This window comes from Gouania willdenowi, chromosome 9 (assembly GCF_900634775.1).
Source record: "Gouania willdenowi chromosome 9, fGouWil2.1, whole genome shotgun sequence".
Lineage (NCBI taxonomy): Eukaryota > Metazoa > Chordata > Actinopteri > Blenniiformes > Gobiesocidae > Gouania > Gouania willdenowi.
In genome coordinates, this window is record NC_041052.1 from 29,341,198 (window position 1) to 29,367,055 (window position 25,858).

Genomic DNA, 25,858 nt, shown 5'->3' on the forward strand with positions numbered 1-25,858 from the left:
GCCTGCGCGACCGATACCATGTTTCCACAAAAAATCTTTCAAGGAATCAATGCTCTAATGGGAAAATAATCTGAATCTCTGTCAGACTCACTGCCTGCACCGTCAGCCATGGTAATTTTATCCCTCTTAAGCCCTAGTCTGCTTCTGTAGATTTGACTTTATTAGCAAACCTTCCACTTTTATCACCATTTTGTATTTTGAGTTTATTTTCAAAATTTCAACTTTAATCTTGATTTGCCCCAAAAAAACTCAACCATTGCCCGCCAATAACTTCCGGGTCCCGTCCGTCCAGTCTAAACAGCAAACATGTCAAACAAACATGAAAATAAACATTTTTAAATCACCAAATAAGTCCAAAATGACGCATGCACACACTCGGGCTATGTGCAAGCTGTTCATAAAGTTTCAGATTGAACAGACACCGTGTCAGGGAGATATTCGCTCCACAAACACACGCACGCAGAACTTCCTTGCTTTTGTAGATAGATTAGACTAAAATGTGAAGAGTGGGATGAGGATCAATAAACCTGATCATATATGGATTCAGCAAAACAAAGTGGTTTTAGGGTGGGATTACACTTTAAATGAACTGGTTAAATGTGATGGAAAGTGTTCCAGATGTTGTGACCTTAAACCTGTGCCATGTGCAGGTCCCAGCAGTGCTGCACACCTTCTGGAATCCAGAGGATCGCGTTTGAGGGCTCAGCACCCAGCAGCTGTTCAGCAAGGAGCGTCACGGCGTGGACGAAGACACTCAGGCCTTCGCTCAGGACAGCGTCACCTTCACCTCTGACCTCTGTGTTAGTGTGCTTTAAAGGGGACACATCATGGTTTTAAATCCTTCCTTTTTACATATAAATCATACAGTTGTGGTCTATATAAAGCGGAACTGTTTGGGTCTGAATTCCTCATTATTATAGCTCCACAGACCCCTTTTCTACCCCTTTTCTGATGTGCTTCTGAGAGCAACTCGTTTTGGTGCGGTCTCTTTAAACGCAAATGAGACACTCCATACCCCGCCCCCTCTCCAGGTTCAACTCCACCCTGCTCGGCCATTTTTGTAGTTTGATAGAAGAGATATGGCTATGTAGCGGCGCAGAAAAAGTTTATTCACACGTTATTTACACAATGTCAACAACGGAATACTTGTCCATCCAGCTTTACATGTTAGAGCCAGAGTTGGACCCGGCGGAGCGAGATGAAAATGAAGATGATGAACCTACAGAACCCTAACAAGTGAGCTAACGCTAGCGCCAAGCTAACGTCACGAAATGCATTTTATTACAGTCTTTTCAAAGACAAAAACGGCAAAATGAAATGACTAATGAAAACTTTAGACTTAAATTAAATCACGTAGGCCAAATCATCAAGGATCTAAAACGAGCACACAGCGCTAACATATGAAGTCTGAAGACGGTGCAACTGCTAATGCTAACAAAACAATGACAGGGACGTCTTATCATCACACTTTTTAGCGTTATTTACAGCTTACCGAAGTGCTCTGTTCGTCGTCTCCAAAGATAGAAGGAATTTAACCCTCAGTCAGACAAAGTCTTTCAGCAAATCCTTCTTTATACTGGCGGAGGTTGTTGAAGCAGTCATCCTTGAAGTGCTTAGCACACACAAAAATGATCTTACCCACAGATGTGGGTACATTTCTGTGAAAAATAAAACTCAACCAGGCACTTTGAAAAGGTTCTGATGCTGGGAGATGGTGTAATGAAGCGTGTGGGTTACTACATCCAACAACCCAACATTTTGACTTATCCTCTCGTAACTTCGGCATCCTTGAGCTTGGACTACAAAATAAAAGCGAGAAATAAAATAGGTAGAAGTGTTGGGCCTGGAGTCAATGTCCTAATTTGGCAGTTCCGCTGCAAATACTGTGACGTTATTGTTCAAAAAACGTAATAGAGAATAGAAAAATCGAAACAGATTGAAAAATATGACCAAAATAGAATATAAAGATATCAACGGAGCATCTGAAGAGACTAATTTGAACTTTTCTGTGCTTCTAAACAATCTAAATATACAACAAAATGCATTTAAGGGCTAAAAAAGTGGATTTAGCATGATATGTCCCCTTTAAAATGACATGGGCTGAATCTGAATAGTCCCTCCTATCTCTTTTCCTATCTACTTTTCCTTAACCCATGGAAGTGTTTAGGTAGTAAGGAGCATACAAATTGTCTTTAAGCTAAGAAAAGGAGGCTCAATACTTCCTTTATATTATAACCTCCTTTAGCCTAGGAAACACTGAAGCATCCTTTACCAAAGGAGACGAGATAATGCTGCCCCACAATGCTTTGCGGAAACAACATTAAAAGGGACACGCTCATTCGCGCCTTCATATGTAAGTAATATTATCAGATTATAAAAACAGAGCTCTATGTCAATCAGGAAAAAGGGAACAGAGACATTTTTAGCCACATTCTGTTTTATTCAGGGTGCATGGTGGCTTAGTGGTTAGCACATCCACCTCAGCTAGAAGCTCCTGGGTTGAAGCCCTGGGGTGGACACATGGGTCCTTTCTTTGTGGAGTTTGCATGTTCTCCCCGTGCTGCGTGGGTTTCCTCCGGGTATTCTGGCTTCCTCCCACAAACAAAAACATGACTGTTAGGTTGATTGGAGTCTCTAATTTGCCCGAAGGAGTGAGTGTGAGCAGTTGTTTGGATTGTCAACTCCTTTAGGAAGTCTCCTAACTCCTTTCCTTAACCCTGTGACATCATCCACAGGGTTAAGGAAAACTCGATAGGAAAGTAGATAGGAGGGACTATTCGGACGTAGCCCAACAATTTTGGATTTCACAATAAAACTCTACAAAACAAGTTTCTTCTCTAAATTCAAAGGTGCAGTGTTTATTTCAACATTTAATCAGTAGCAGAACTTACAACTGTCGCAATCTCGGATTAAATTCTGACATTCTATAACACACACACATACACAAACTAGTTTTAAATCATTTTCATATTAGTTGATTTATTTTTAACAGCTCACAAAATGAATCATATTTGATTTGTTGTATGTTATGTGTTATACAGTATGTATTATATGTATTTATAGTGACTCTGAAGACATTTTTTACTAGAACTACTTTTTGTTCATGTTTGTTGTATCGTATTACAAATACAGAGTAGCCAGGAGTTGTGCCAGCTCAGATATTTCTTTTATTATTATTATTATTATTATTATTATTATTATAATAATAATAATAATTATTATTATTATTATTAATAACTAGATTTATACTTTACAAAGTGAAAGTATAGGATACAGTTTAAGATTGTGTTATAATAATATAAAATATAATAAAATAATAATTAAAACAAATCTAAAATGTATTTCTAATCAATAATTCTTTTTTTAATTAATCACTAGACATTTCAGGTGACACCATTTAAACTCTAGGTGACCCAAAGTTGATAAACACTGCCTTAATTTGTCAGCTAAACGAAGGTTAGAGCGTATTAAACTAACACATTGTCAAAGGTCAACACTACAAGAAGTGTAATCTTTTAAGACAGCAATAGCAATGCATGTTTTGTTATTGCAATTAAATAAATGAATTTATTTTATTGCACAATTGTGACTATCACCAGCCCTCCCTAAGGAAGGGTAAGAAATACTTTATTAAAGGGAAAATATAGAAAGAGGGGGCAGTGTCACATCTGGGTGAAGGGGTGGGGGAAGGGAACAGGGAGAAGAGACTCAAGGTAGGAAATGGAAAGAGTGGGAAAGAATTGATTATTTTAAAGTGAGAGTGAGATGTGAAGTTGTAGTTGTGCATATTGTGTTGTGTAATCTGGCCAGTCTGGTGATAAGTGTGAGTTTAGGTATAATGGTGGTGGCTGTGGACAGAGGGAAGGAGTGAGTGGTAATACCTAAAACTGATATTTGGGATCAACGTGTCTAAAGTTAAGCTCAATACGAGTTTTATCCCAAATCCCAAGGCCTGCCCCTGCATTGTAGACCAATGTATGTGTGAGAACCGCTACTGCTAACCCAAGCGCTGCCCTGGACCTGAAGATTCAGCCAGGGCAGCAGAAAGAGCGAGGGGCCAGAAGAACCCGGAATAAAAGCAGCACTGGGAGCAGCCCGCCCAGCGAAGACGACCACATCCCCAGCCGCCTAAGGCACCAAGGGGACGCTGAAAGTCACCCAGCCGGCCCCCCGCAAGATGAGCTTTAGTTATTGCTACAGTCAGGCTTAAGTCAATATTGTGACCAATGTATTTAAGTGCTGCAGATTTGGTGTATGGGTTGTGGTATGTTCAGTGACGTGCCGTCAGGGTAGGCAAGGTAGGCAGTGCCTACCCAAGGGTGAATTGATATTTTGATTATTTAATTATAATTTTTTTTTTTTTTTAATTATCATATAATTATAAATTATTTATTTTTAATTTCCAATAGCCTACAATACCTATAAGTTTGAAAGTGCCCGCATTTTGTGCGTTTCATAGCCCAAATTACTAAACAGTGCTATTTTCTGGAACAGCTGTCTTTTTTTTTTCGCTCCGCTGTAAGGCAGAGGGAGGCCACGCCCCCTCCCAAAGGCACGTTGCTCCTCTGCCTCCATTCTCATTGCGTGTTTGTTTGCGCATGCGCAGTCAGGTCCCCAAGATGAAAACCATTTACGCGTAAAGGCAGTGTAGAGAGCTGCCTTTGCACGTAACCGCGCTATGCTAGATGCTATACGTAAGTTCACAGTACATTAGTGAATTGATATCACGTGACCGCTGCTGCTACGTTCTCTATCTAGTGGGCGGGATAACACTACAGTCATGATGATAGCGCTAGAGATGATAGAGAAACTTTGTTTTGAGGAAAAACAACAGCTTTTAAAAGATGGAGACCAACACCTGAGCTACCAGACCTTCAGCAAAGGTAAAGTCAGAACATGTTTCATACTTTTCACAGTGAATGGTACAAAAGGAAGGATTGACTTTGTGAATGCTCCTCACTGAGGCTGTTCTAAGTTGTTGTCATTTTTTCCGTGTTTCCAACACAAACAACAGATGCGCTGCCGTGTCATCAGATATATCTTGTTGGGAGAGTATGGAGGCTATATTAAATAATTGTTTATGTTTCTTTAATGGTGTTTATGATGTTGATTTTGTTAGATGGCTAAACACTTGTTCATGTGGATCATATTGGGTATTTTCTTTATTATGAATTTTATATTTTGATAAGCGCATTGAGATGACTTTGTTGGAAATTGCTTTATACAAATAAAATTGATTTCAATTGAATTAACACTTGACAGCAGAAACATATGAAATTGTCATTGGTGGTCTCGATTTGCAACGTGCCTACCCAGCCCTAGTGGTCACGGCACGTCACTGGGTATGTTATACAGTATATAATATGATCTATAAAATGTGTTTTTTTCAAATGCAAGGTGAATTTTTGTAAATAATGACATTTTTGTTGTATTTTACCAATGTTACATAGACGATTAGTTAAAAGTTGTTTGATAGAAGCTAGTTAAATAGGAAGATGATAATTTTATATGAAATGTGATGAAAACTAAACAATTGCATAAGTTAGAAGAAATAAAGTGTTGCATATTGAAATAAAGTGTTGCATATTGAAACTTTTCCTATTATTGCTAGCCTTTCTTATTATCTTACCCTCTTGAAAGCGTTTTTCTAACTGGTATTCTATACAGTACTATACAGTACCTATGAAGTAGCTCACAGTTTCAGAAAGGTTGATGATCCCTGTTCTAGGGACTCTGACCCTGGAAAGCTCAGATGTGACCCCGACCATCCCGTGAAGGACTTTAAGAAGCTACTTCCAGTGGAGGTAAAACATGACTTCAATTTTATTTATAATCAGTTTTATGTCTTTTACTTTAAATAAAAAAGCAGACATCATCTCAAATAAAACATTAATACAAACATAATCAATTTTTATTTATCTTCTTTCTAATGGATCATCAAAGAAACGTTCGTGTGTCTGTGACTGAGTTTGATGGTTCTGATGGTTCTTTTGGTTATGGTGGTGCTGATGGTTCTGATGGCGCTAATGGTTCTGGTGGTTAATTATTCTGATAGTTCCAATGGTTTTAATGGTTCTGACTGTGCTAATGGTTGTGTTTTCATGTTAAAGGGGCAGAATTATTTAATAAATCACTTTATAATGGTTTTGCTACAGTGATATACATTCTTTTAGCCTCATCAGAGGGCGAAAGTTGAAAAAGTTCTGTTTTCTCCCTCCCTTGTTATTCCACATTTTGTTAAAAGTCAGCTCCAACAACAAGTGGAAACTCCTCCTCCTGACAATCCTGGCTTCTCCTACCCTAAAAGGTTGTGAGCTCCTACCTCTCAAACTACCTCACAGGTAAAACAAACACTGCGGTTTGAAATAGAATATACATTATACTTTAATGTCATAAAGCTACTTACACAAAATGTGTTCTCTGCATTTATCCCCTCCCTGAGCGGCAGTGAGCAGCCACGGTGGAGCAGTTAGGGTTAGGAACTGATCAACATCCCACAGTGATGGATCAGGGAGATTCAAACCAGTGAGCCTGCTTCCTTAACCACTAGTCCCTGTTGGAATAACACCTTCCTTGTGGCTCCGATCCAGTCCTGAAGGTTTACATAGCCAACCGTAGCTGAAATCCTGCCCGGTTCAAGAAAAGGACTTACACTTTAAAAAAGTCGAGGAATAGATTTGACGCCAGTGGATCATGTGATATGCAACAATGTGTGAGAGACGCAGTGTTTCAAACCCATATGTGTTGCGCCTTCCACTCCAAAAGTGTGGGAGAGGTACGGTGGTTTTGGGGGTTAGCCAGCAAATCTGACCTTTTAGCTGAGTTGTTAAAACACTCATCCTTCAATTTAAAAAGTAAAGCCTTTTAAAATCTCAGTTATATCATTAGTTAGCTAATCTACTATAGACAATTTGTTTTTATGACATATAGTACTATTGTGGCATTATTCTTGGTCTTCCTAGTTAGGAGGGAGTGCTCAAGAAAGCATTGGTTTTTTTTTTGGTTATTTTTAAATGGTTTATTAGTCGAGATGCACCAATAACACTATTTCGCAAACCAATATGTATACTTAAATCTGTGTACGTGCCAATCCTGAGTATCAATACCATACTTCTTCAGCACACACAAGCACTAAAATACTGTATATTAGGCAAAAAACAATACATTTGAAGACAGATTTTATTTTTTCTCTGCTTGTTACAACAAATGTTGGTCGGAGCCCTCAGCATTTGCCTAAAATGCACTGCCACGGCCCTGCTTAAAAAGTTGTAAGCATTAATTACCTGTCAGTTGCCTTGATCAACCAGAAATACGTGACTTTTGAAACATTTTGCTTGAAAAAGCTTCTTAATTACACAAGGGACTATGTTCACTTTATTCACTAATACTGGTGGTTTTGGAGGCAAAAATGACCTCCCTGCTCACACTGATATCTCATATGTGGTGCCTCCCGCGTACCCATGGTTTTGATAGTACTGTGGTGGCCAGGGCTGATGTTGACATCTGGATCGCATTCCACTTGCCCGTTAATCATCATGGCTTCTCTGAATTAGAAAAAAATGAAAGAAGAAATAACGTCAATCATTTAAAAAATATATTTATATAGGCTTGGATAATTCCAAGTAGTTTCCTTTAACATCACATTTTTAAATAATAAAAACATAACAGTAACAGGTGATGATCTAGTAAATAGTGAGAAGAAAATGATGTCAAAAGAAATAATGTAAAAATAAATCTGTTGCTAGAAATATTACAACTCATAATTCTGACATTTTGTCTTGTGAGAATCACTAAGGTGCCCATGAAGAATCTTCAGAAGAGATATATTCAATACCTTACAGTTCCAGTTCAGAAATCCTACCTTGAAAACACCAGATGAGGGGCATCTATCCTTTCATGGTCATTGGAGTAAGACGCATTCTGGTGGAAGTAGGAAGATGAGTGGGGCACAACAGGCGGGTGGGGGTGGGGCTGGTGTGAGCAATAGTATCTCTCAAGGCCCCTAGTCTGGCTGCTGTGTTCCGTGTGCTGTGAAGTGAAAGAAGTCCTCAGCGTATGGCCAAATGTGGAGTCATCTGCACGCAAAATAGGGCTTCTTTGATGATAGCTCACCAGCCCGACCACCATCAGGTTGTCTCTCGAGCCTCTGGGCCGAGGGCAACAAGGGCCTTCTTGGTAACATCGATTTGGGTTAAGGCCATAACCCAGCTCAAACTCACCAGAGTCTTGAGCATATGAGTGTGTATGGGGGCACTTGTGCTGTTTATCCCTCTCTTCTATCTCCTTTCGTTCCTGGATAGAGGCCATAATGGTCTGGGAGAGGTTGTCGTAGCGCACAGGAGATGCATCCCGTCCTGTCAGGTGAGGAGATTGCTTTGTCACTGCTCTGGGACTGTGAGTCAAAGTGACTTGTTGCTTGTGTACTTCAGGTTCCCGCATGTGGCATAATTTGGTGGGCAGGTAGGGTGAGTGGAACCCCATTGATTTGGACACACCATGACGGGCTAAGCACTCCTTGGCAGTGGCTGCGGAGATGTTTGGGTTAATCAGGCTATCATAGGACAGACTACCATTAAGATTGGAAAGTGTGTTTGGAGGGAAGACACTCCTGTATGGGTTAGAGGTGACAGTCTGGGACTGCAGGGTGGAAACCTGGCCTTTCTCCACACCTCGTTTCCCCCTTTTCAAGCTGAGGGATCTGAAGTCTACAGGGTCAGAGTCTAACTGGAGAGATGATGACTGGAAAAAGCTTTTTAGTGAGGAACCAGTATGCATGTCCAAATTTGGCTCAGATTGATAATCATGTCCATGGACACGTTCTTCCACAATAGCAGAATTCTTTGGGTCATCTAAAATGACAATCTTTAAAAAAAAAAGAAAAAAGAATTACAAATAAAACCTATAATTGTAAATATATATACAGTATATATCAGGCCATGCAAATATGTTGAACCGTTCGGTATGGTATCCACGGTTCAATATAAACTTGTAAATTGCATTTTTACGGTTTGGTGTATAGGCTCCGCGCATTGTCTTTCTCTCTAAATTGGCTTTGACCGTGTGACTGTTTGTGCCTGTGAGTCAGTGCGCAAGGATTAGGAAACCCCACCACGTTAAATAATAAGCCAATCACAACGTGCTAAAGTTTGGTGATGCTGACAAATACAATATTTACTCTGAGCATGGTTAGCTATGAGGCGCAACATTTCACTTTCATTGTCGAGTCTAATGACAAGGAAGAGAAAACGGTGAATGAAAAAATGAATGTCTGTAAACATTGTTTTACTTAAAACACCTATTTAAATGGAAACATTTCCAACATGACTTCACATCTGCGGTGCCATCACCCAGTGATATCTTTGTCTGAAGCAGGGTGACCAATAGGTAACACCGTCATCCAAAAAGCTACAGTCCCTCCCAGTGCCTTTGTTCAGACGTACTGTACTTGTTCAGAGAAACATAAAAAATAACAAAGGCAGTAAGTGTTCATCAACAGGGATTTGTAGCTGTTTTTCTGTGGTTGGTGATTTGGGGTTCTGTCATCTTTTATATACGCTGGATCCATGTTTTAAAAGAAATGGCCAGTTTAAGTTTACTGAAGTACAAGTTTATTTATTGAAAGTAGTGAGATTATGTTTATTTTATTTGTGAATGAAGATTTCCCTAGTTTGTACATGGGCTGTCAGGGTGAAGCACTTGTCCTTCTGAAGTGTTATTTTATTTTATATGTATTTTACTTCAAAGTAAAATAAAATGGTTTAAATGATCCCCTGCTGTTTCCTTAAAATGTACTTAAAACATCTAACACTGAAAACACTTTAACGGCCCCAGCCATTAGAACCGAACCGTGACCAAAAAACCGAGGTACGTATTGAACCGTAAGAAGTCTATATTGTTGCATCTCTAATATATATATATATATATATAGACACACACACACACACACACACGCATAGAAAGGCAGGATTCAAAACTACTTTAAACTCCGACCTCTAACATTTAATACCTTCTCTCCAGTTGGGTGGTAATTAACTTTGGGCATAGTGACAAAGGATGGCCGCAGTTTCTCCATAGTGGGTGTGGAGGGGTAAGTCTTCCCAGAAAGAGAGCATTCTGCAAAACAAATAGAAAAATAAGAAAGTAACATGAATAATTACAAAAATGTGAGCAGAGTGTTATTTAGCCATTTTTGTGATTACATAAGAATCTGAATCATTAAATCTGGGACAGGATGTTAAACCATCCTTTGGTCAAAAAATGATAGTCACATGAGGTTTTGAGAGTGTCTCAGATCTGGGAAGAATGTAAAATTGGGACACATGATCAGTAGTGTTCCTTTGAATCAGGGGGTGTTTCGGTCTTTTAGTAGGGAGGTTTAGCCCAAACAATAGGCGTCTGACTTCACCTCATGATGCAAAGGTCCTCTTTGGTATGGAAGTACCTTAGGGTCATACAAATACATTTATCCTAAGATACAAGTGAGATCACACACTGTATTGGAAATAGACATGTTTTTTCAAATACGGCCGCCAATTTGCTGAAAATACTCTAGAACCCATATCTTTGCTTCTGTTATAGCTATAATGACAAATTTGGTGTCAAAATCTTTATTTTGAGGGTAAAAAAAAAAGGTTTCAAACCAACAGTTTTCCCTTTACTATGACAACGTAAGCAGAGCTGCCAAGCCTCACGCTTTGAGTGTGACAGTCACGCAATTTGACGCATTCTCACACCACACTTGACATTTCTCACGCTTATATTTCCCCATTCAATACTCTATTTTTTTCATGATAATAGCTCGTAGCTCGAGTAACACTGATTGACTGACCGAGATAACAAATCCTAGACCAATCCATGTCTCCTTGTGCCGAAATCTAACCAACCACTGCAGGCATCTCACAATAATAAACCAATCAGAAGCAACGTAAGGCGGGTCTTGACGAGCCGTCTCTAGACACCTCACACAACACGCACCAAGTCGTCGACATGCTTTCAGAAAGAAAGTGTTTCTAGAAGTCAGACGCCGTCTGAGATGGTATGTAACTACCCAATTTTGTTCACTGTTTATATTGGTGTGTGTGTGTGTGTGTGTGTGTGTTATAGTGTTAGTTTACTCATCTAAAAAACTAACCCCTCCTCCCTCCCAGTGCACGGTCACACACAGTCAACTGCGACTGTCTGTCAGAGGGTCAGTGCAAATGTCTGTATGTCTGTAAAACTCTATCAGTTCTGAGCGTTAAACACTGAGAGACGTTTGAGGAAACACTGCACGTGTTTCTCTTCTTTAACTTTCTGTCGCTCCTCAGCAGAGATCTGCAGCTGAAGCTAACGGGAGTGTTTCCACTCTTAAAGAGACAGTGTCCTGAATGTGATTTACTTTAAAACGACTTTCAGCAACTCAGAGAAAAAAGCAACACTACATAATTGAATCATATTTCAGCCTCAATGAAGGAAAAAGTCAAAAGTGACACAAAATGTTGTTATTGAGCTGCTAGTGATTAATAAAAGGGTCTTTGTTGCTCCACTGACTTTGACCCATTATTGTTTTTCTTGTAAAACTATTGATAAAAAAATTAATGGTTTATATCGCCTATTGCCATTTTGAGGAAAAATATAGAGATTTTTGGTCCATATCACCCAGGCCTAATGTAACTAAAGCGGTAACGTTTTATCTTGTAAAGGATATTATTGTCTAAACTGTGTGAAATGAGGGGTTCACACACTGTTTAAAGTCAGATTTTATTAATATGAGTATGTTACCTCAATAACAAATAGAAATCACTAGACTGATATGCTGCCTTGTTATGTAGCAAGTGATGCTAATGCTAATGCTACATTACTTTAGTTAAACAAAGTAAAAAGGCTGTGTGTGACTATAAGAACATGTCAGCCCTTTTGTTTGATGTTAATTGTACTTGGAACCAGTTTGATAAATTGCTTACATACAATTTTAAAATTTTTTTGAAAATGACCTTGTCTTAAATGATCTTTTATTCCTTTTTTCCATTTAGGGCGATGATTCTAACTAGGTGAATTGGTTTGTTTTATTGGTAAATAACTTTAAAATAGTCTAAATGATTTGAATGAAAAAAATTGTATTGTGATCGTCATTTTATAAAGAAAAAATTGTGATGTGATTTTTTTCCCCATATCGCCCACTCCTACGTGTCTGTGTGTGTCTGTGTCTAGACATTAATTTAAATTAATTAAAATTCTTATTCAGCTATTAGCAGTGTTATGAACACTAGTAGCTGAATTTTACTTGTAGGTTATATCAGCATAAATTCATAGTAAATGAAACAAATGTCTTGTCTAATCTAATGTTCATTTGAACTGTTCTTATAATTATTTTTGTATGTAATAGTGTTTTTCTATGGACATTGAGTCTGCTGCTAAGACATTCATTCAATCAAAAATCACTTAATGTTTTAATGTTTGTTACATGATTTGCTTTTTAATGACTTCCTTTCTGTTGCAGACAAGGAGAGCTGAGGTAAAGGTAGCACTGCCTTGGGCCACAGTGTTTTAAGTGGGAGCCCCCTGCCTCTGTCATCAAGGCATCAAAATCTGTGACAAACATCTACAACATGAGACATGTTCACAGCTAAATGATGGAGAGTTGGTTGAAATGAAATATTGACAAATAAATGTATTTTGTCAAAATTCTTGTTAGTTTTCATTTCTAATTTCTGGTTGATTAAAACTAGAATTAGGAGGCCACATTGCAGGGAGAGCCGCTGGCATGGAGGTGAGGAATCAGTCTTAAGGTAGAAATCAACATTAAAACAGGCCAAAGTCATGTTAAAAAAGGCCACATTTTTTTCGCCGGAACGCATCATGTCATAAAAGTCTCACTCTTGTCATTTTCTGAAACTTGGCAGCCCTGAAGTAAGAGTAAATATGCACATATAAATATGCAATGTTGTGTCAAAGACTTTTCTTATTTTTTCCAAAAAAAACTTCATTTTTATTTTATCATAAGTAATGCAGCTACGTCTGTATATTAAATGTGTTCAAAATAGCATGATTATTCGACTCCTGTTTCATGTCTCTTAATTTACTTTGTATCTCATATTTATGCCTTTTACTTTATTTTGTATTTCAAATGTAGTTTTATCTCATGTGAGCTGTGATGTATTTTATTTTCGTCTGTACAGTACTTTGGTCAGCTCTGGTTGTTTTAAAGTGCTTAACAAATAAAGTTGGATTGGATTGGATAGGAACCAGTCAGGAGTAGCTTATGGAAATCAGTTCCCTTGACAACGCATTTCATCTGCACCAGAGGCTGTGCTAGCTGTTGTTGTAAGATGGGACAGGTTAATACTTTGAAGTTTGTATGACTTTCTTATTGAATAGAGAAAATGTTTTTATTGTTTTATAACTAATGACTAGTACTACTATTATTATTGAAGCAAGCACATAGCCTACATGTTGCTAGCTAGTTAGTTGGCTTCATTATCTGATAGATTTTTGAATGCTTGTTAATATTCATTTGTATAATACAACTTTGTATAATACAACTTTATTTCTTATATTTCAGATTAGTTATAATGGAATGCTTTGACTGCAGATTATCAGTCCACCCTGCAGATTAAAAGTTTTTGGTTGAAATTGTCTTTATGTCCTGACAGAAATTAAGATCTTATGTGCTCTTAAAAAAAGGAACGAAGAAAATATATCATCTGTAGTAGCTGTAAACCTGTAATAACTTTGACCAATGGAAAAAACAAACCTTTTTTTAACCAATCACGTCTCCCTGTCTCCCTGCTCATTCTCGACCCCTCACATGCACAAGCTCACACTGAAAGGTCACGTTATTTAACATATATAATGGTAAAGTTTAGTGTTTACTTACTGCTAAATGAGACATGAGACAACAATGTTTCTACACAATACAAACAATGAGCTTCTCTTCTCTTCTGCAGCAGCTGTGCACATGCATGTGGGTGAGACGGAGCACAGACGGGAGGGGCAAGGGGGTAAAGGCGGAGCCGTCGGGGAGGCTACATTCAAAATTATGCTAGCTTTTGAAAATTGCCTACCCTACCTTTAAGTCCTTCTTCATCATTCAAACTGAGAAATAATCATGTCATAAAGAAGCTGTCAAAAAATATCCTGGAGCTGAACATTATGGGATCTGCATGAGTTTATTCAGTAATGGTAGTTGGGATGTTAGGCAGTGGTGGCCTAATGGTTAAGGAAGCAGGCTTGTAACTGGAGGGCAATTGGTTCAAATCCACTGTGGGACATTGAGCAAGTCCCTTAACCCTTACTGCTTCCAGGTCGTCATTGCAAATGATAACTTGTCCTCAATGACTTACCGGGTTCAATAAAGGCAAAATAAATATACTTTGTCTGATGACTCAAAATCCTGTGTTGTGGTACAAAAGCTGCAGAAATGCTATTGATAAACAAAAAGTTGAGAGATCAAGGGAAAGAAAAATAATGTAGAGTTGGTGAGCCCAGTAAAAACATGGCACGAGTGAAAATGGCTTTACCCACACGCTCAACAATATCATGTGAACCATACATTAAACTGTCCCTTCTGTGGTGGAGTAGACCACAAAAAGGAACTGAGGAGGGCTGCCACTCTGCATAGAAATGTAAAAGGATGTGCTCAGGTGGTGGGTGACAGGCATTTATTGGCAGAACTATAGCGGTTGCTATTAATGCTGTATAACATCATGCATGTCTGACAAGGCTCTATAGAAAATCAGAAACTGTTGGATGTGACTCAACTGAAAGTAATGCAACTCAAGTCATTAGAGCACGTCTTCACTAAGTTTATTGAATACATCAAAAACTATCATTTCTCAGGGAAATTACTGGCAATGTCTGACTTGACAGCCACATATGATGAGCACATTGCTGATTTGGAATTTTCAAACAATAAATGCAACTCCGCATGCCTTTGGGAGGATATTAAACTGATTCCTGACATCAGATCAACCATCCAACCGTTTTCAGACCCACTTGTTCCTCTTCAGGGCGACGGAGGTCTGCTGGTGCCTATATCCAACTCCTATTGGGCGCTGGGTGGGGGTACACCCCGGACAGGGCGCCAGTTTATCGCAGGGCAACACACACAGACAACCAATCATACTCCCATTCATTCCTAGGGACAATTTAGAGACTCCATTCAACCTAATAGTCATGTTTTTGGACTGTGAGAGGAAACCAGAGTACCCGGAGGAAACCCACATAAACATGGAGAGAACATGAAAACTCCACACAGAAAAGACCAAAGTGTCTACCCCAGTGCTGGAACACAGGACTTTTTGCTGTAAGGCAAAGACTTAGTAAATAGTTTCTAGTCTCTTGAATTTGATGAAGACCTGAGCAAAGCATTACTAACATGAAAAACAACAAATCTAAATTTTTTTCTTTCTTTTTTTGTCTGCACATGCTGTCAAAGGTCAACACTACAAGAAGTGCAATCTTTTTTAGACAGCAATGCATTTTTGTTTGTTTTTTTTTGTTATTGCAATTAAATAAATTGCATTATTTTATTGCATAATTGTGACCATCACCACCCCTCCCTAAGGAAGGGTAAGAAACACTTTATTAAAGGGAGAATATAAAAAGAGAGGGCAGTGTTACACCTAGGTGAGGGAGTGGGGGGTGGAGGGGGAAGAGAGCAGGGAGGAGCGATTCAAGGAAGAGAAATGGAAGGGTGGGGAAGAGTTGATTACTGTAAAGTGAGATGTGTAGTTGTAGGCGTGAGGCTTAACTATAATGGTGGTGGCTGTGGGCAGAGGGAAGGAGTGAGTGGTAATACCTGAAACAGGTATTTGGGATCAATGTGTCTGAAGTTAACAAGAAATCTATTAATATCTCCATCATTGTCAAAGATAAAATCCTCCTGCAAGAATTTCTCCCCATGAAGCATGTTTTTACAGGTTCCTTCTCAAATTTCTGTGAAACTGATCCAATCTCTCCAATGCTGAGATCGTTACCGTACACATGTTTCTTGATAGATCAGGTATTGATCAGCCAACTCAAGGACCTAAGAAGTCTGAAGCTGCAACATCCATTAGGGAGCAAATAATTTTAAACTCTGCAAGACGCAAATCCAAGAAAACTTTCTGTGTTCCTCGGCACAAAAGAGAAAGAAAAACACCAGCTTCGCTATCCTTTTAGTGATGAATTTACACCAAACTATTAGTCTTCGTCACTAGAACATTGTAGGTAGGGCATTGCCTATTTATAAACTGTGAACATATGATATCATTTATTATGGTTATTATTGTCTCACTGCTCAGGTCTTTGAAGAATGAAAAACTCTCAGGGCCCCCCCCCATCACAACAAAATAAATCTCCAAATGTATTAGAAATAACATAGCATTTGCATTCACAAATTTAGGAACAGTAATAAAGTACAAAGAAAAAAACATTTTCTATTTTTAATGCCGATCCTCTTATGCACTTTGGTTAGAGGATTGCTACTGACAGGTGTTTGTGATGGTGTTGATGGAGATTTCAATCTAAGAAGAGCTATAAAAATAGATTATTGCACATTTTCAACATTGTTAAATAACTTAGACCAACTGTAGTATTCTGAGCTACCAGGATAATATAAGATAAGATTTATGCTATTTAGTTAGGAGGTAGCAAAAAACATTTGACTGTCACTGGTGAGAAAAAGAGTGATGACGAGCAGGAAACAAAAAGATGTAGTTCTTACCTTCATTAGAGGAGAGCAGACTTTTCAGCTGGTAATATCTGTCAACTTTGGCTGGTAGCGGTGGTGGTGTTTCTTTTTCATCAAAACCGTTGAGGCTGCTTTTTGACTACAAGAGAGAAAAAAGTACAGTTCAACTATAACAATACTAACTACAGACCATTTCCAAAAAAATAGAATATCATGGGAAAGTTTTTTAATTTTCATAATTCCATTCAAAAAGTTAAACTTTCATAGATTATAGATTCATGGCCCACAATTTAAACTATTTCAAGTATTTATTTTTTACATAATTTGGGCTTCCAGCTCATAAAACCCACAAAAACAGGAATTCAAAAAATTAGAATACAGTGAAGAAATCACCATTTACTTCTCAGTAAATGAAGGACTGGACTGTTGGCCAGTGGTCCAAGGTCTTCTTTTCTGATGAACGTAAAGTGTGCCTTTCATTTGGGAATCAAGGTCCAAGAGTTTAGAGGAAGAAGGGTGAGGAACAGAACAGAACATTGCACCCCAAATCATGACTGACTGTGAACATTTCACACTGGACCTCAAGCAGCTTGGGTTCCTGTTCTAAAAGATTCTCGATTCCGATTCTTTGAGTTGTGCAGGTAAACAGGTCACAGATTTCACAGGATATTTTTTTCATTTGAAAAAGCCTTTAAACAGGCCATTTTTAGTTAGTAGTTTAAATTGGTTGCTGTACTGTAACTAGGGTATTCAATTACAAAGGTCCCCAACTGTAACTGTAAAACTGAAACTTGAAATAACACTTCAAACAAGTTGGCAGCAGTGTAAAAAACAAAGAGCTGCAGCCCAGGTTGATGTGAAACAAAAAAACTCACACCCTGGAGCAGTCATGTGACAAATCAATCAACAGTTCTAGTTGAGAAAGATTATTATTATTCTGGATACAGTGGAAACAGAAGCTATAAAAAAATGTTATATTTTGCACTTGTTTACATTGTGTCATTAACCTTTAGGCCTCTGCCTTCCCATCTCTTAAAGGTTGTGTCCACTGTGGAGGGTGGGAAATCTGGATTTCCGGTAATCCCGTGAAAGACCGGCTGTCCCTTTAATTCCTCTCTGGACCATTGACCACACTTTTAAAGTGAGTTTTATCTGATAGGGTGGACAGCAGTGTAGCTGGCAGTGAGTTTTGCTCTATGTTCACCCATCCTGACTCCACTTCATTCTTAACCCAGGCTACCAGCGCTGTTAGTTCTGCTGCCCAAATGTAATATTTCATACTGGGAAGGCCAAGTCCACCCCTCCTCTTCTCAAGAGTAGTTTTAAGTCTCTCTCTTGGTCTCTTATTTTGCCATATGAACCTAAATATAAGTCATTGTAAAAGCTGATGTTGGGACCAAGACTAGGAGATCCTGGAATAGGAACAAAAGTCTGAGAAGTAGGTTCATTTTAATAGCTTCCACTCTACCCAGAAGGGATAACGGGAGCACTTCCCAGCTTGCCAGTTCTTTTCTAATTGTTTCAAATATTTTTTCATAATTAGCCTTGTATAATTGAGGTACATGGAGAGTGAGTTTGATTCCTAAGTATTTAAACCCCTGTTTAGCTCTGCGAAAAGACACTGTGACACCCTGCTGGCAAGGCCACAACCCAGACACCATCATTGCCTCTGATTTGTTGGGTTAACATTATAGCCAGACACTACACCATATTCATGAAGATTTTTTCAGAGAGCAGGGATTGAGTGAATGGGATTTTCAATGAACAACAATAGGTCATCAACATATAGGGCTATTTTCCGTTGCTACTCTCATCTCTTACTCCTTCTATAAGGGGGTTGTTTCTGATCAGTTCAACAAGGGGTTCAATGCTAAGAGCAAAAACGGCTGGTGAAAGTGTCTTGTCCCACGTCAAAAAATTTGGAGCATTTTCCGTTGACTCTGACTCTTGACCGTGGGTTCAAATCCAAGTCAGAAAAGGTTCAATAAACCCCATACAAGCTAACGTTTGCTCCAGAAATGTCCTGTCATGTGCAGGTGTAGGTGCAGACCCAAATGCAGGGACAGAGGCGGAGCTCAGGTGCATTATTCCCACATTTATTGTTTTCATAGGCGTGGTCAGTCCAGGGAGGCAGAGGTAATCAAAAAACAGAAAAAGCAAAACCGAGAAGAAAGCAGAACAATGTCCAACAGCTAAAAACACTTGTTGTCGATCCAGGAGTTACTGGCATGAAAACCGAGCCCAGGTCACAAGTGATATCATAGTAGAAGCAACTGAAATGTCCCAGCATTAAACTGCAGCACAGCCTCCCTATTTATGCCCCATAGTTAATTATTTGCAGCTTGTGACCAATCAGGAAAAAGCTGCTCGGAGGGAGGCCCAGAGTTCCTGTCTGCCCTCCAAAATAAAACCCCATCCTGACATGTCCAGTCTAGTCTATCAAAAGCCTTCTCAGCATCTAAGCTGAAAAGCATTGGTGGAGTCCGTCTATTAGAGGCTTGTCTAACATAAGTAGTGCCTTGCCGTCCAGTGATGAACCCTGTTTGATCCAAATTATCAAATTTCCATGTGTGTTTGTTTTCTGTTTGCCAATATAGAGGTTAATATTTTCAGATCCTGATAAAGTAAAGTTATAGGCCGATATCCCATATATTGAGTGGGGTCCTTTCCATCTTTGTGTATAAACGAGATAATTGCTTCTGACCAAGTTTTCGGGGTCCCTGTCATCTAGTGCGTAGTTGTATACCTGGCATAAAATTAGGGCGTTAACTCGTTAACTAAAACTTTGTAGTATTCTCCAGAGTATCCATCAACACCTGGGGATTTGCTGTTCTTTAACTTATTAATACTATTTATTACTTCCTGTATTGCTATAGGGAACTCAACCTCTCAGCCTCATCCTGTGTCAATCTTTTCAGTTGGACCAAATCCAGAATTTCTGTTGTTTTCTCCTTCTTCCATACTAATTCTTGACTTTCATAAAGTTTCTTATAATATACAGCAAATGCCTCTGCTATTTGTTTTGGTTGGGAAGTGATTCTATTTGTGTCAGGATGTTTAATTTTAGGCCCCACCCAGTTTGATTGAGCCTTCCTTAACTGAAACGCTAATAATCTACTTGCTTTATTACCCATTTCATAATATTTTAGATTCACAAACCGGAGCATTCCCTCAGCTTTATGTGAGTATATCATCTAATGTTTGACACTCCCGTTTTAGTAATTCTAATATATCCCTTCTTCTCAATATTTTGTCTCCAGAGCAAGTGCCCTGGCTTCCCTTTGCTTTTTTAATCTCAATGTAATTTGGATTACATGTCCCCTCATAACAGCTTTGGCCCCGTCCCATAAAGTAGATGGGCTAACCTCTCCATTATCTCCAGTATTTGAATCGTTGTTCTTGACCCAACTTTATTTTTATCTTAATAAGGCCATGATCCAACAAGGTTATGGGTTCTATATTGCTCTCTAACATTCTATGTACATCAGCCTTTGAAACCAGAAACACATCTAGTCTGGAGTAAGTCCCATGAACCTGTGACCTATACAAATAGTCTCTGCCTCTGGGGTGATGATATCGTCACACATCAATCAGGCCCAATGCATCCATCATTCCCAAAACAGCAACTGATTTACGAGTCTGAGTCTCAGTCGGTCTACTTTTGAGTTCATCACAGTTATAATCCCCTCCAACCACAATAATCCCCTCCCCTTCCTCCACTAGTTTGGATGTCATTTTCTTGGAAAAAAAGTGGACAGTCCACATTTGGTGAAGACAAGTTACAGAATGTAAATCTATTCTCCCCAATAGTACATACCACCATGACGTATCTGCCTTCTTTGTCTTTCAGTACCCTTTCACAGTTAAAGAAAACACAACACAAGATTGCAACCCCCCTTTTTCTCCATTTTTCATGAGGCGCGCTGTATCTTTGTTCCACCCAGTCTCTCCTTAATTTCAGATGTTCCACCTCGGACAAATGTGTCTCTTGCAACATCGCAATTGAGCAGTGCAAATCTTTAAGATGGTTGAGTATTTTCTTCCTTTTAATTGGACTTCCCAGATACTTTCTATTGTAACTAACCACAGATAAACCATCCATGTACTGCTTTTAATCCTTACTGTCATAATGCTTTGCATTCAAATTCTAAATGTCATATGCACCATCAACTGCACTATCTGCTGTCAAGGAGGTAACGTGCAACAAAACACAAACAATAAACAATTTACAAAAAACAACCTGGCTTCCCAGTCCTCAACTGGTCTGTCTCTGGTAGAGACCAACTCCCGTATGAAACTGGGCGGAGGGCGGCGGAATCCCTTCGGGATAATGTCACGTTGTGTAGCAGTCCCACTTTGTTGGGTAAATTGCTGCGGCCATACGATGGCTGAGTGTAAATCACTGGAATTGTCCATTGCAGCTGCAACCACAACCCAAAAGGACTTAATAATGCTATAGTTACATTCTAAACACAGCAGAATATTTAGCAAACAATAAAATAAAATAAAATATACACTACAGAAAATAAAATGTAAAAATAATAAAATAATTAGAAATACAAAATAAATAAAATACAAAGTTTAAATAAAAAATAAATAAAAACAGAATAATGAATATAAGGATTAAAGTAAAGTATCTAACAAGAACAAATAATAATTGTATACATGAAATAGAGATGGCAAATAATTAACAAAATAATAAAAAGATACATAGATAAAATAGACACTAAATATATAAATATAATAGAAATAAACATGAATAATCATGTAAATAGTAAAATAAAAATAGTGTAAAGCAAGTAAAGAAAACAAATAAAAAATATACTAGAAACAAAAGTTTTCCAAATTACGCATACATTATATTATTTATATAACCCTTCAACATCAACAAGAATATTTAACTTTAGCCCCTCAAACAGAGTTAACAACAAGACCTTACTTCTTGCATGATTTGTCATTTCAAAGGAAAAAGAGCCTGCAGTCCTCCGTAGTAAACACGTTGACTTTCCGTCCACCTCGTTTCGTCTCCCATCTGTGCCTGACTAGCTCTTGTTCCACTTTGTACCGGTCATGAACACGGACCTAGATCTTCAGTTCCCGGAGTGCCGGCGCTGCGTCCATCACCGTCTGGAAAGTTTTTTCCTCTGAGCTCAAGGTCATCCTCAGCCGAGCCGGATACATGCATTTGGCTTTAATGTTTTTCTCCTTCAGCTGTTTAACAACGTGTCGGACCTGGGCGCGTTTCCTCTGCAGCTCAGGTGAGTAATCATTATCATAGTAGATCAGCCTCCCCCCAATCTTCACCGTGCGCTGTTTCCACGCTTGTTGGAGGATCTGTTCCTTCACTGTGTGGTCTGCAAATTTAACCATAATGGATCGCGGAGGGTCATTTTCTTTGGGTTTGGGCATCAGCGTTCTGTGCGCCCGGTCAATCCTGATGTCGGCTTCAGTTAGCGGCAGCTCATCCAGCACCTTCGGCAGCAGCTGTTTAATAAACGCCACCATGTTTTTCCCCTCGCTCCCTTCGGGGACCTGGTACAGCCTTAAATTCTGCCTTCACGCCCTATTCTGAAGGTCCTCACATCGTTCCATGAGTTCTGCCTCTCGCTGTAGTAGGAAGCAGATGGCTTTACTGTGGTGGTCTCCTCCATCATTGTTATACACTGCTCTGCGTCAAAGACCCTCTTTTCCAGTGTCGTCAGTTGTGCGCTTAAACCCGAGACTGACGTTTTAAGTCTTGTGAATGATTCATTGGTTTGGCCTTTAAATTAATTTACATCCATCATCATCTGTAGAATTTCCTCCCGTATTTCTTTGTTTGACTTGGCGATAGCTTGCAGCATTTCGGTCATGTTTTTCGCCGTAGCTTCAGCACCTTTGCTAGCGCTAGCTCCTTCAGGCCTGTTAGCATCAGTCGTTTTGATTTCTCTTCTCCGTCTTTGTTTCTAAATTGATCTAGCGAGCCTGTCGGAAGCATTTGTCTTTGTTGTGTCATTAGGCAAGTTTTTGCCGAGTTTTTGTTTAAATGTCATTTGGTTGGTTGTTTAGTCAGCAGCGCTAAAACTTTTGCAACCTATATCAACATGGCGCCACCGGAAGTCTTCTCCATTAGTATTTTTACGCTTTTGTAAATAGGGCTCTTGTTTTGAAGTTAACAGGAGGTTTTGTCACTAGCACAATGGCGGGTCTCCAAAAATCTCCAAAATGTCAGCATGAAATGTGTTAAAATGTCCAGATATTGATATTCTACTTAATAATAATAATAATAATAATAATAATAATAATAATAACAATTATAATGCATTGGATTTTATATAGCACTTTATCATAGACACTCAAAGCGCTTTACAGAACTAAGGCATTAGTCTTTCACTCCACACTTTGTGGTGCTAAGCTACTGTTGTAGCCACAACTGCCCTGGGGCAGACTGATGGAAGCGAGGCTGCCATAGTGCACCATCGGCCCCTCCGACCACCACTAACACTCACTCACACACTACAGTCATACTAGGCAATGTGGGTAAAGTGTCTTGCCAAGGACACAATGACAGATACCCCTTAATTGACTGTCCCCCACTGTGGCACCTGGAATTCTCATTCCCATCCATGCTACTAACCAGGCCCAGAACTGCTTAGCTTCTGAGATATAACGAGGTCGGGCAATGACAGGCTGGTATGCCCACATCATACTTGGTCACTTTCTTACTTAAAATGCTTTCAGAACTTTCAATGGTGGCAAACTAACAGATATTTAGCCTTAGTATGCTTCCGTTTTTTTGTCTTTGTAGGTTCATAATGCATCTTGGCAAACCTGGAAGTATACTTCAGTGGGAACGGTCATCATATTATCCTCCTAACCCAACTTATAGTATATAGTAGACACTACAGTATATACTCAATTTGTAGTGCATAGTATGGAGTATGCCATTTCAAACACAGCCAGGCTAATAGATGTGTGTATAAAAGCTAAGGCAACAAAGCGGGCAGTCCTTGTTGTCTGGGGTCCTATGCGCAGCAAAGCAACAGAGCCACAAAACCAGGTATAGGTTTGTGTTCCCTAACAATGGACTGTCTTCCTTTAGAGTTCAGGACTGTAGAAACAATTAAGTCTCTTAGAAAGCGATGGAAGATCATATTTTTAATGTTGCTCTGTGTAACTGTGTGTTTCCTATGTTTAATTGTTTTTTATTCTTGATCTGACTACAACTACTATTGTGCATGTTTACTATTATTATGTTTTAGCTTGACGTTCTTCTTGTACATTGTAGGATATTTACCAAACATTAGGTAAATATTGTATGACCTACAATCTCTCAGCAAAAAAAACTTAACTTGTCTTTAACCTAAAGCAAAAACAACAAAAAAACACCTTAAAGGAAATGACATACATTACATGTCTTACATACACAATATTCTGGGATATTACAAGGAGAAATATGGGGTTCATTTGATCCCAGTTTATGTACATTGACCATAACGATGCAAAGATTCAACCCCTGGCAAAAAAATATGGAATCACCAGTCAAAGCGAATGTTCATTCAGTTTTGTTGAAAAAAAGTAAATCACAGACATGCCACAAAACTGAAGTTAAAATTGTGGTAGTCAACAACAATCGCTTTCTTAGATCAAGCAGAGGGAAAAAAAATATAGAAACACTCAATTCTGAGGGAAAAAATATGGAATCATGAAAAAAAAACACTACAACGCACCACTAGTACTTTGTAGCACCACCTCTGGCTTTTATAACAGCTTGCAGACTCTGAGGCATGGACTTAACGTGTGACAAACAGTACTCTTCATCACTCAGGCTTTAACTTTCTCTGATTGCTGTTGCCAGATCAGCTTTGCAGGATGAAGTCTTGTCATGGACCGTTTTCTTCAATTTCCACCAGAGATTTTCAATTGGATTGAGATTCGGACTATTTGCAGGCCATGACATTGACCTATGTGTCTTTCTTTTGCTCTATGGCAAGACGCATTATCATCTTGATAAATGATGTCATCATCCTCAAACATCCTTTCAATTGAGGGAATAAGAAAAGTGTTCAAAATGTCAACATAAAGTTGTTGCATTTATTGAAGATGTAATGACTGCCATCTCCCCAGTGGCTTTACCTGACATGCAGCCCCATATAATCAATGACTGTGGAAATGTACATGTTTTCTTCAGGCAGTCATCTTCATAAATCTCATTGGAACGGCACCAATAAAGTTCCAGCATCATCACCTTGCCCGATGCAGATTTGTGATCCATCATTGAATATGACTTTCATCCCGTCACCCACAGTCCACGATTGCTCTTCCTTAGCCCATCGTAACCTTGTCTTTTCTGTTTAGGTGTTAATGATGGCTTTCGTTTAGCTTTTCTGTGTGTGAATCCCATTCCCTTTTGGTGGTTTCTTACAGTTCGGTTACAGACGACTCCAGTTTTTGCCCATTTGTTCCTCATTTGTTTTGCTGGGCATTTTCTGTTTTCACGACATATTGCTTAAGTTTTCTGTCTTGATGATTGGATGTCATTCTTGGTTTACCAGTATGCTGGTCTTTTACAACTTTCCCATGTTGTTTGTACTTGGTCCAGATTTTAGACACAGCTGACTGTGAACAACCAACATCTTTTGCAACATTCCGTGATGATTTACCTTCTTTAAGAAGTTTGATAATCTTCTCATTTGTTTCAACTGACATCTCTCCTGTTGGAGCCATGATTCATGTCAAGGTGTGAGCACTCCTTTTTAACTGCAGACTACTGAGCAGATTTAATCTGATGCAGGGTGTTCATTTTGGAAATGGAAACTTACAGGGTGATTCTATTTTTTTTTCCTCAGAACTGAGTGATTCCATAAATGTTTCCCTCTGCTTGATCTAAGAAAGCAATTGTTGTTGACTACCACAAATTTTTTTCTTGATTTCTTTTAGTGTTTTTAAAGCCAAAATGTTGCCATTTTAAATGACTTTAGTTTTGTGGCATTTCTGTGATCTACTTATTTTCTACAAAATGAAACAACTGAATGAACATCCTCCAAAACTGGTGATTCCATAATTGGGTTGTATATGCAGGATCTCAGTGTGTAATAGTGATTACTCACCGTGGAGCTGATCCCATTATCACTAACTTTGACAGTGATTTGCCTGTCGGAGACGTTTGGTCTGGTCAACACTGATGGAATCTCGTATTGAAGGTTTTTGCTAGGGTCCACTATGTAG

The 25,858-nt window shown here is 38.9% G+C and overlaps 1 protein-coding gene across 2 annotated transcripts in view; it reads right to left on the reverse strand.

The window, feature by feature from the left end:
* Positions 1-7,161: 7,161 nt before the first annotated feature.
* Positions 7,162-25,858, reverse strand: part of zdhhc8b (zDHHC palmitoyltransferase 8b) — a 71,354-nt gene continuing 52,657 nt past the window's right edge. The window contains exons 7-12 of one of the 2 annotated variants that reach the window (XM_028457515.1): positions 25,741-25,858; positions 16,685-16,790; positions 10,007-10,113; positions 8,113-8,862; positions 7,862-8,028; positions 7,162-7,544 (exon numbers count right to left, since the gene is read on the reverse strand). In XM_028457515.1, coding sequence (XP_028313316.1) covers positions 7,382-7,544; positions 7,862-8,028; positions 8,113-8,862; positions 10,007-10,113; positions 16,685-16,790; positions 25,741-25,858 — 1,411 coding nt within the window. In that variant the 3' untranslated portion in view covers positions 7,162-7,381. Of the gene's footprint in view, positions 7,545-7,861; positions 8,863-10,006; positions 10,114-16,684; positions 16,791-25,740 lie in introns of both variants that reach the window. The other variant, XM_028457516.1, reaches the window with a different exon arrangement.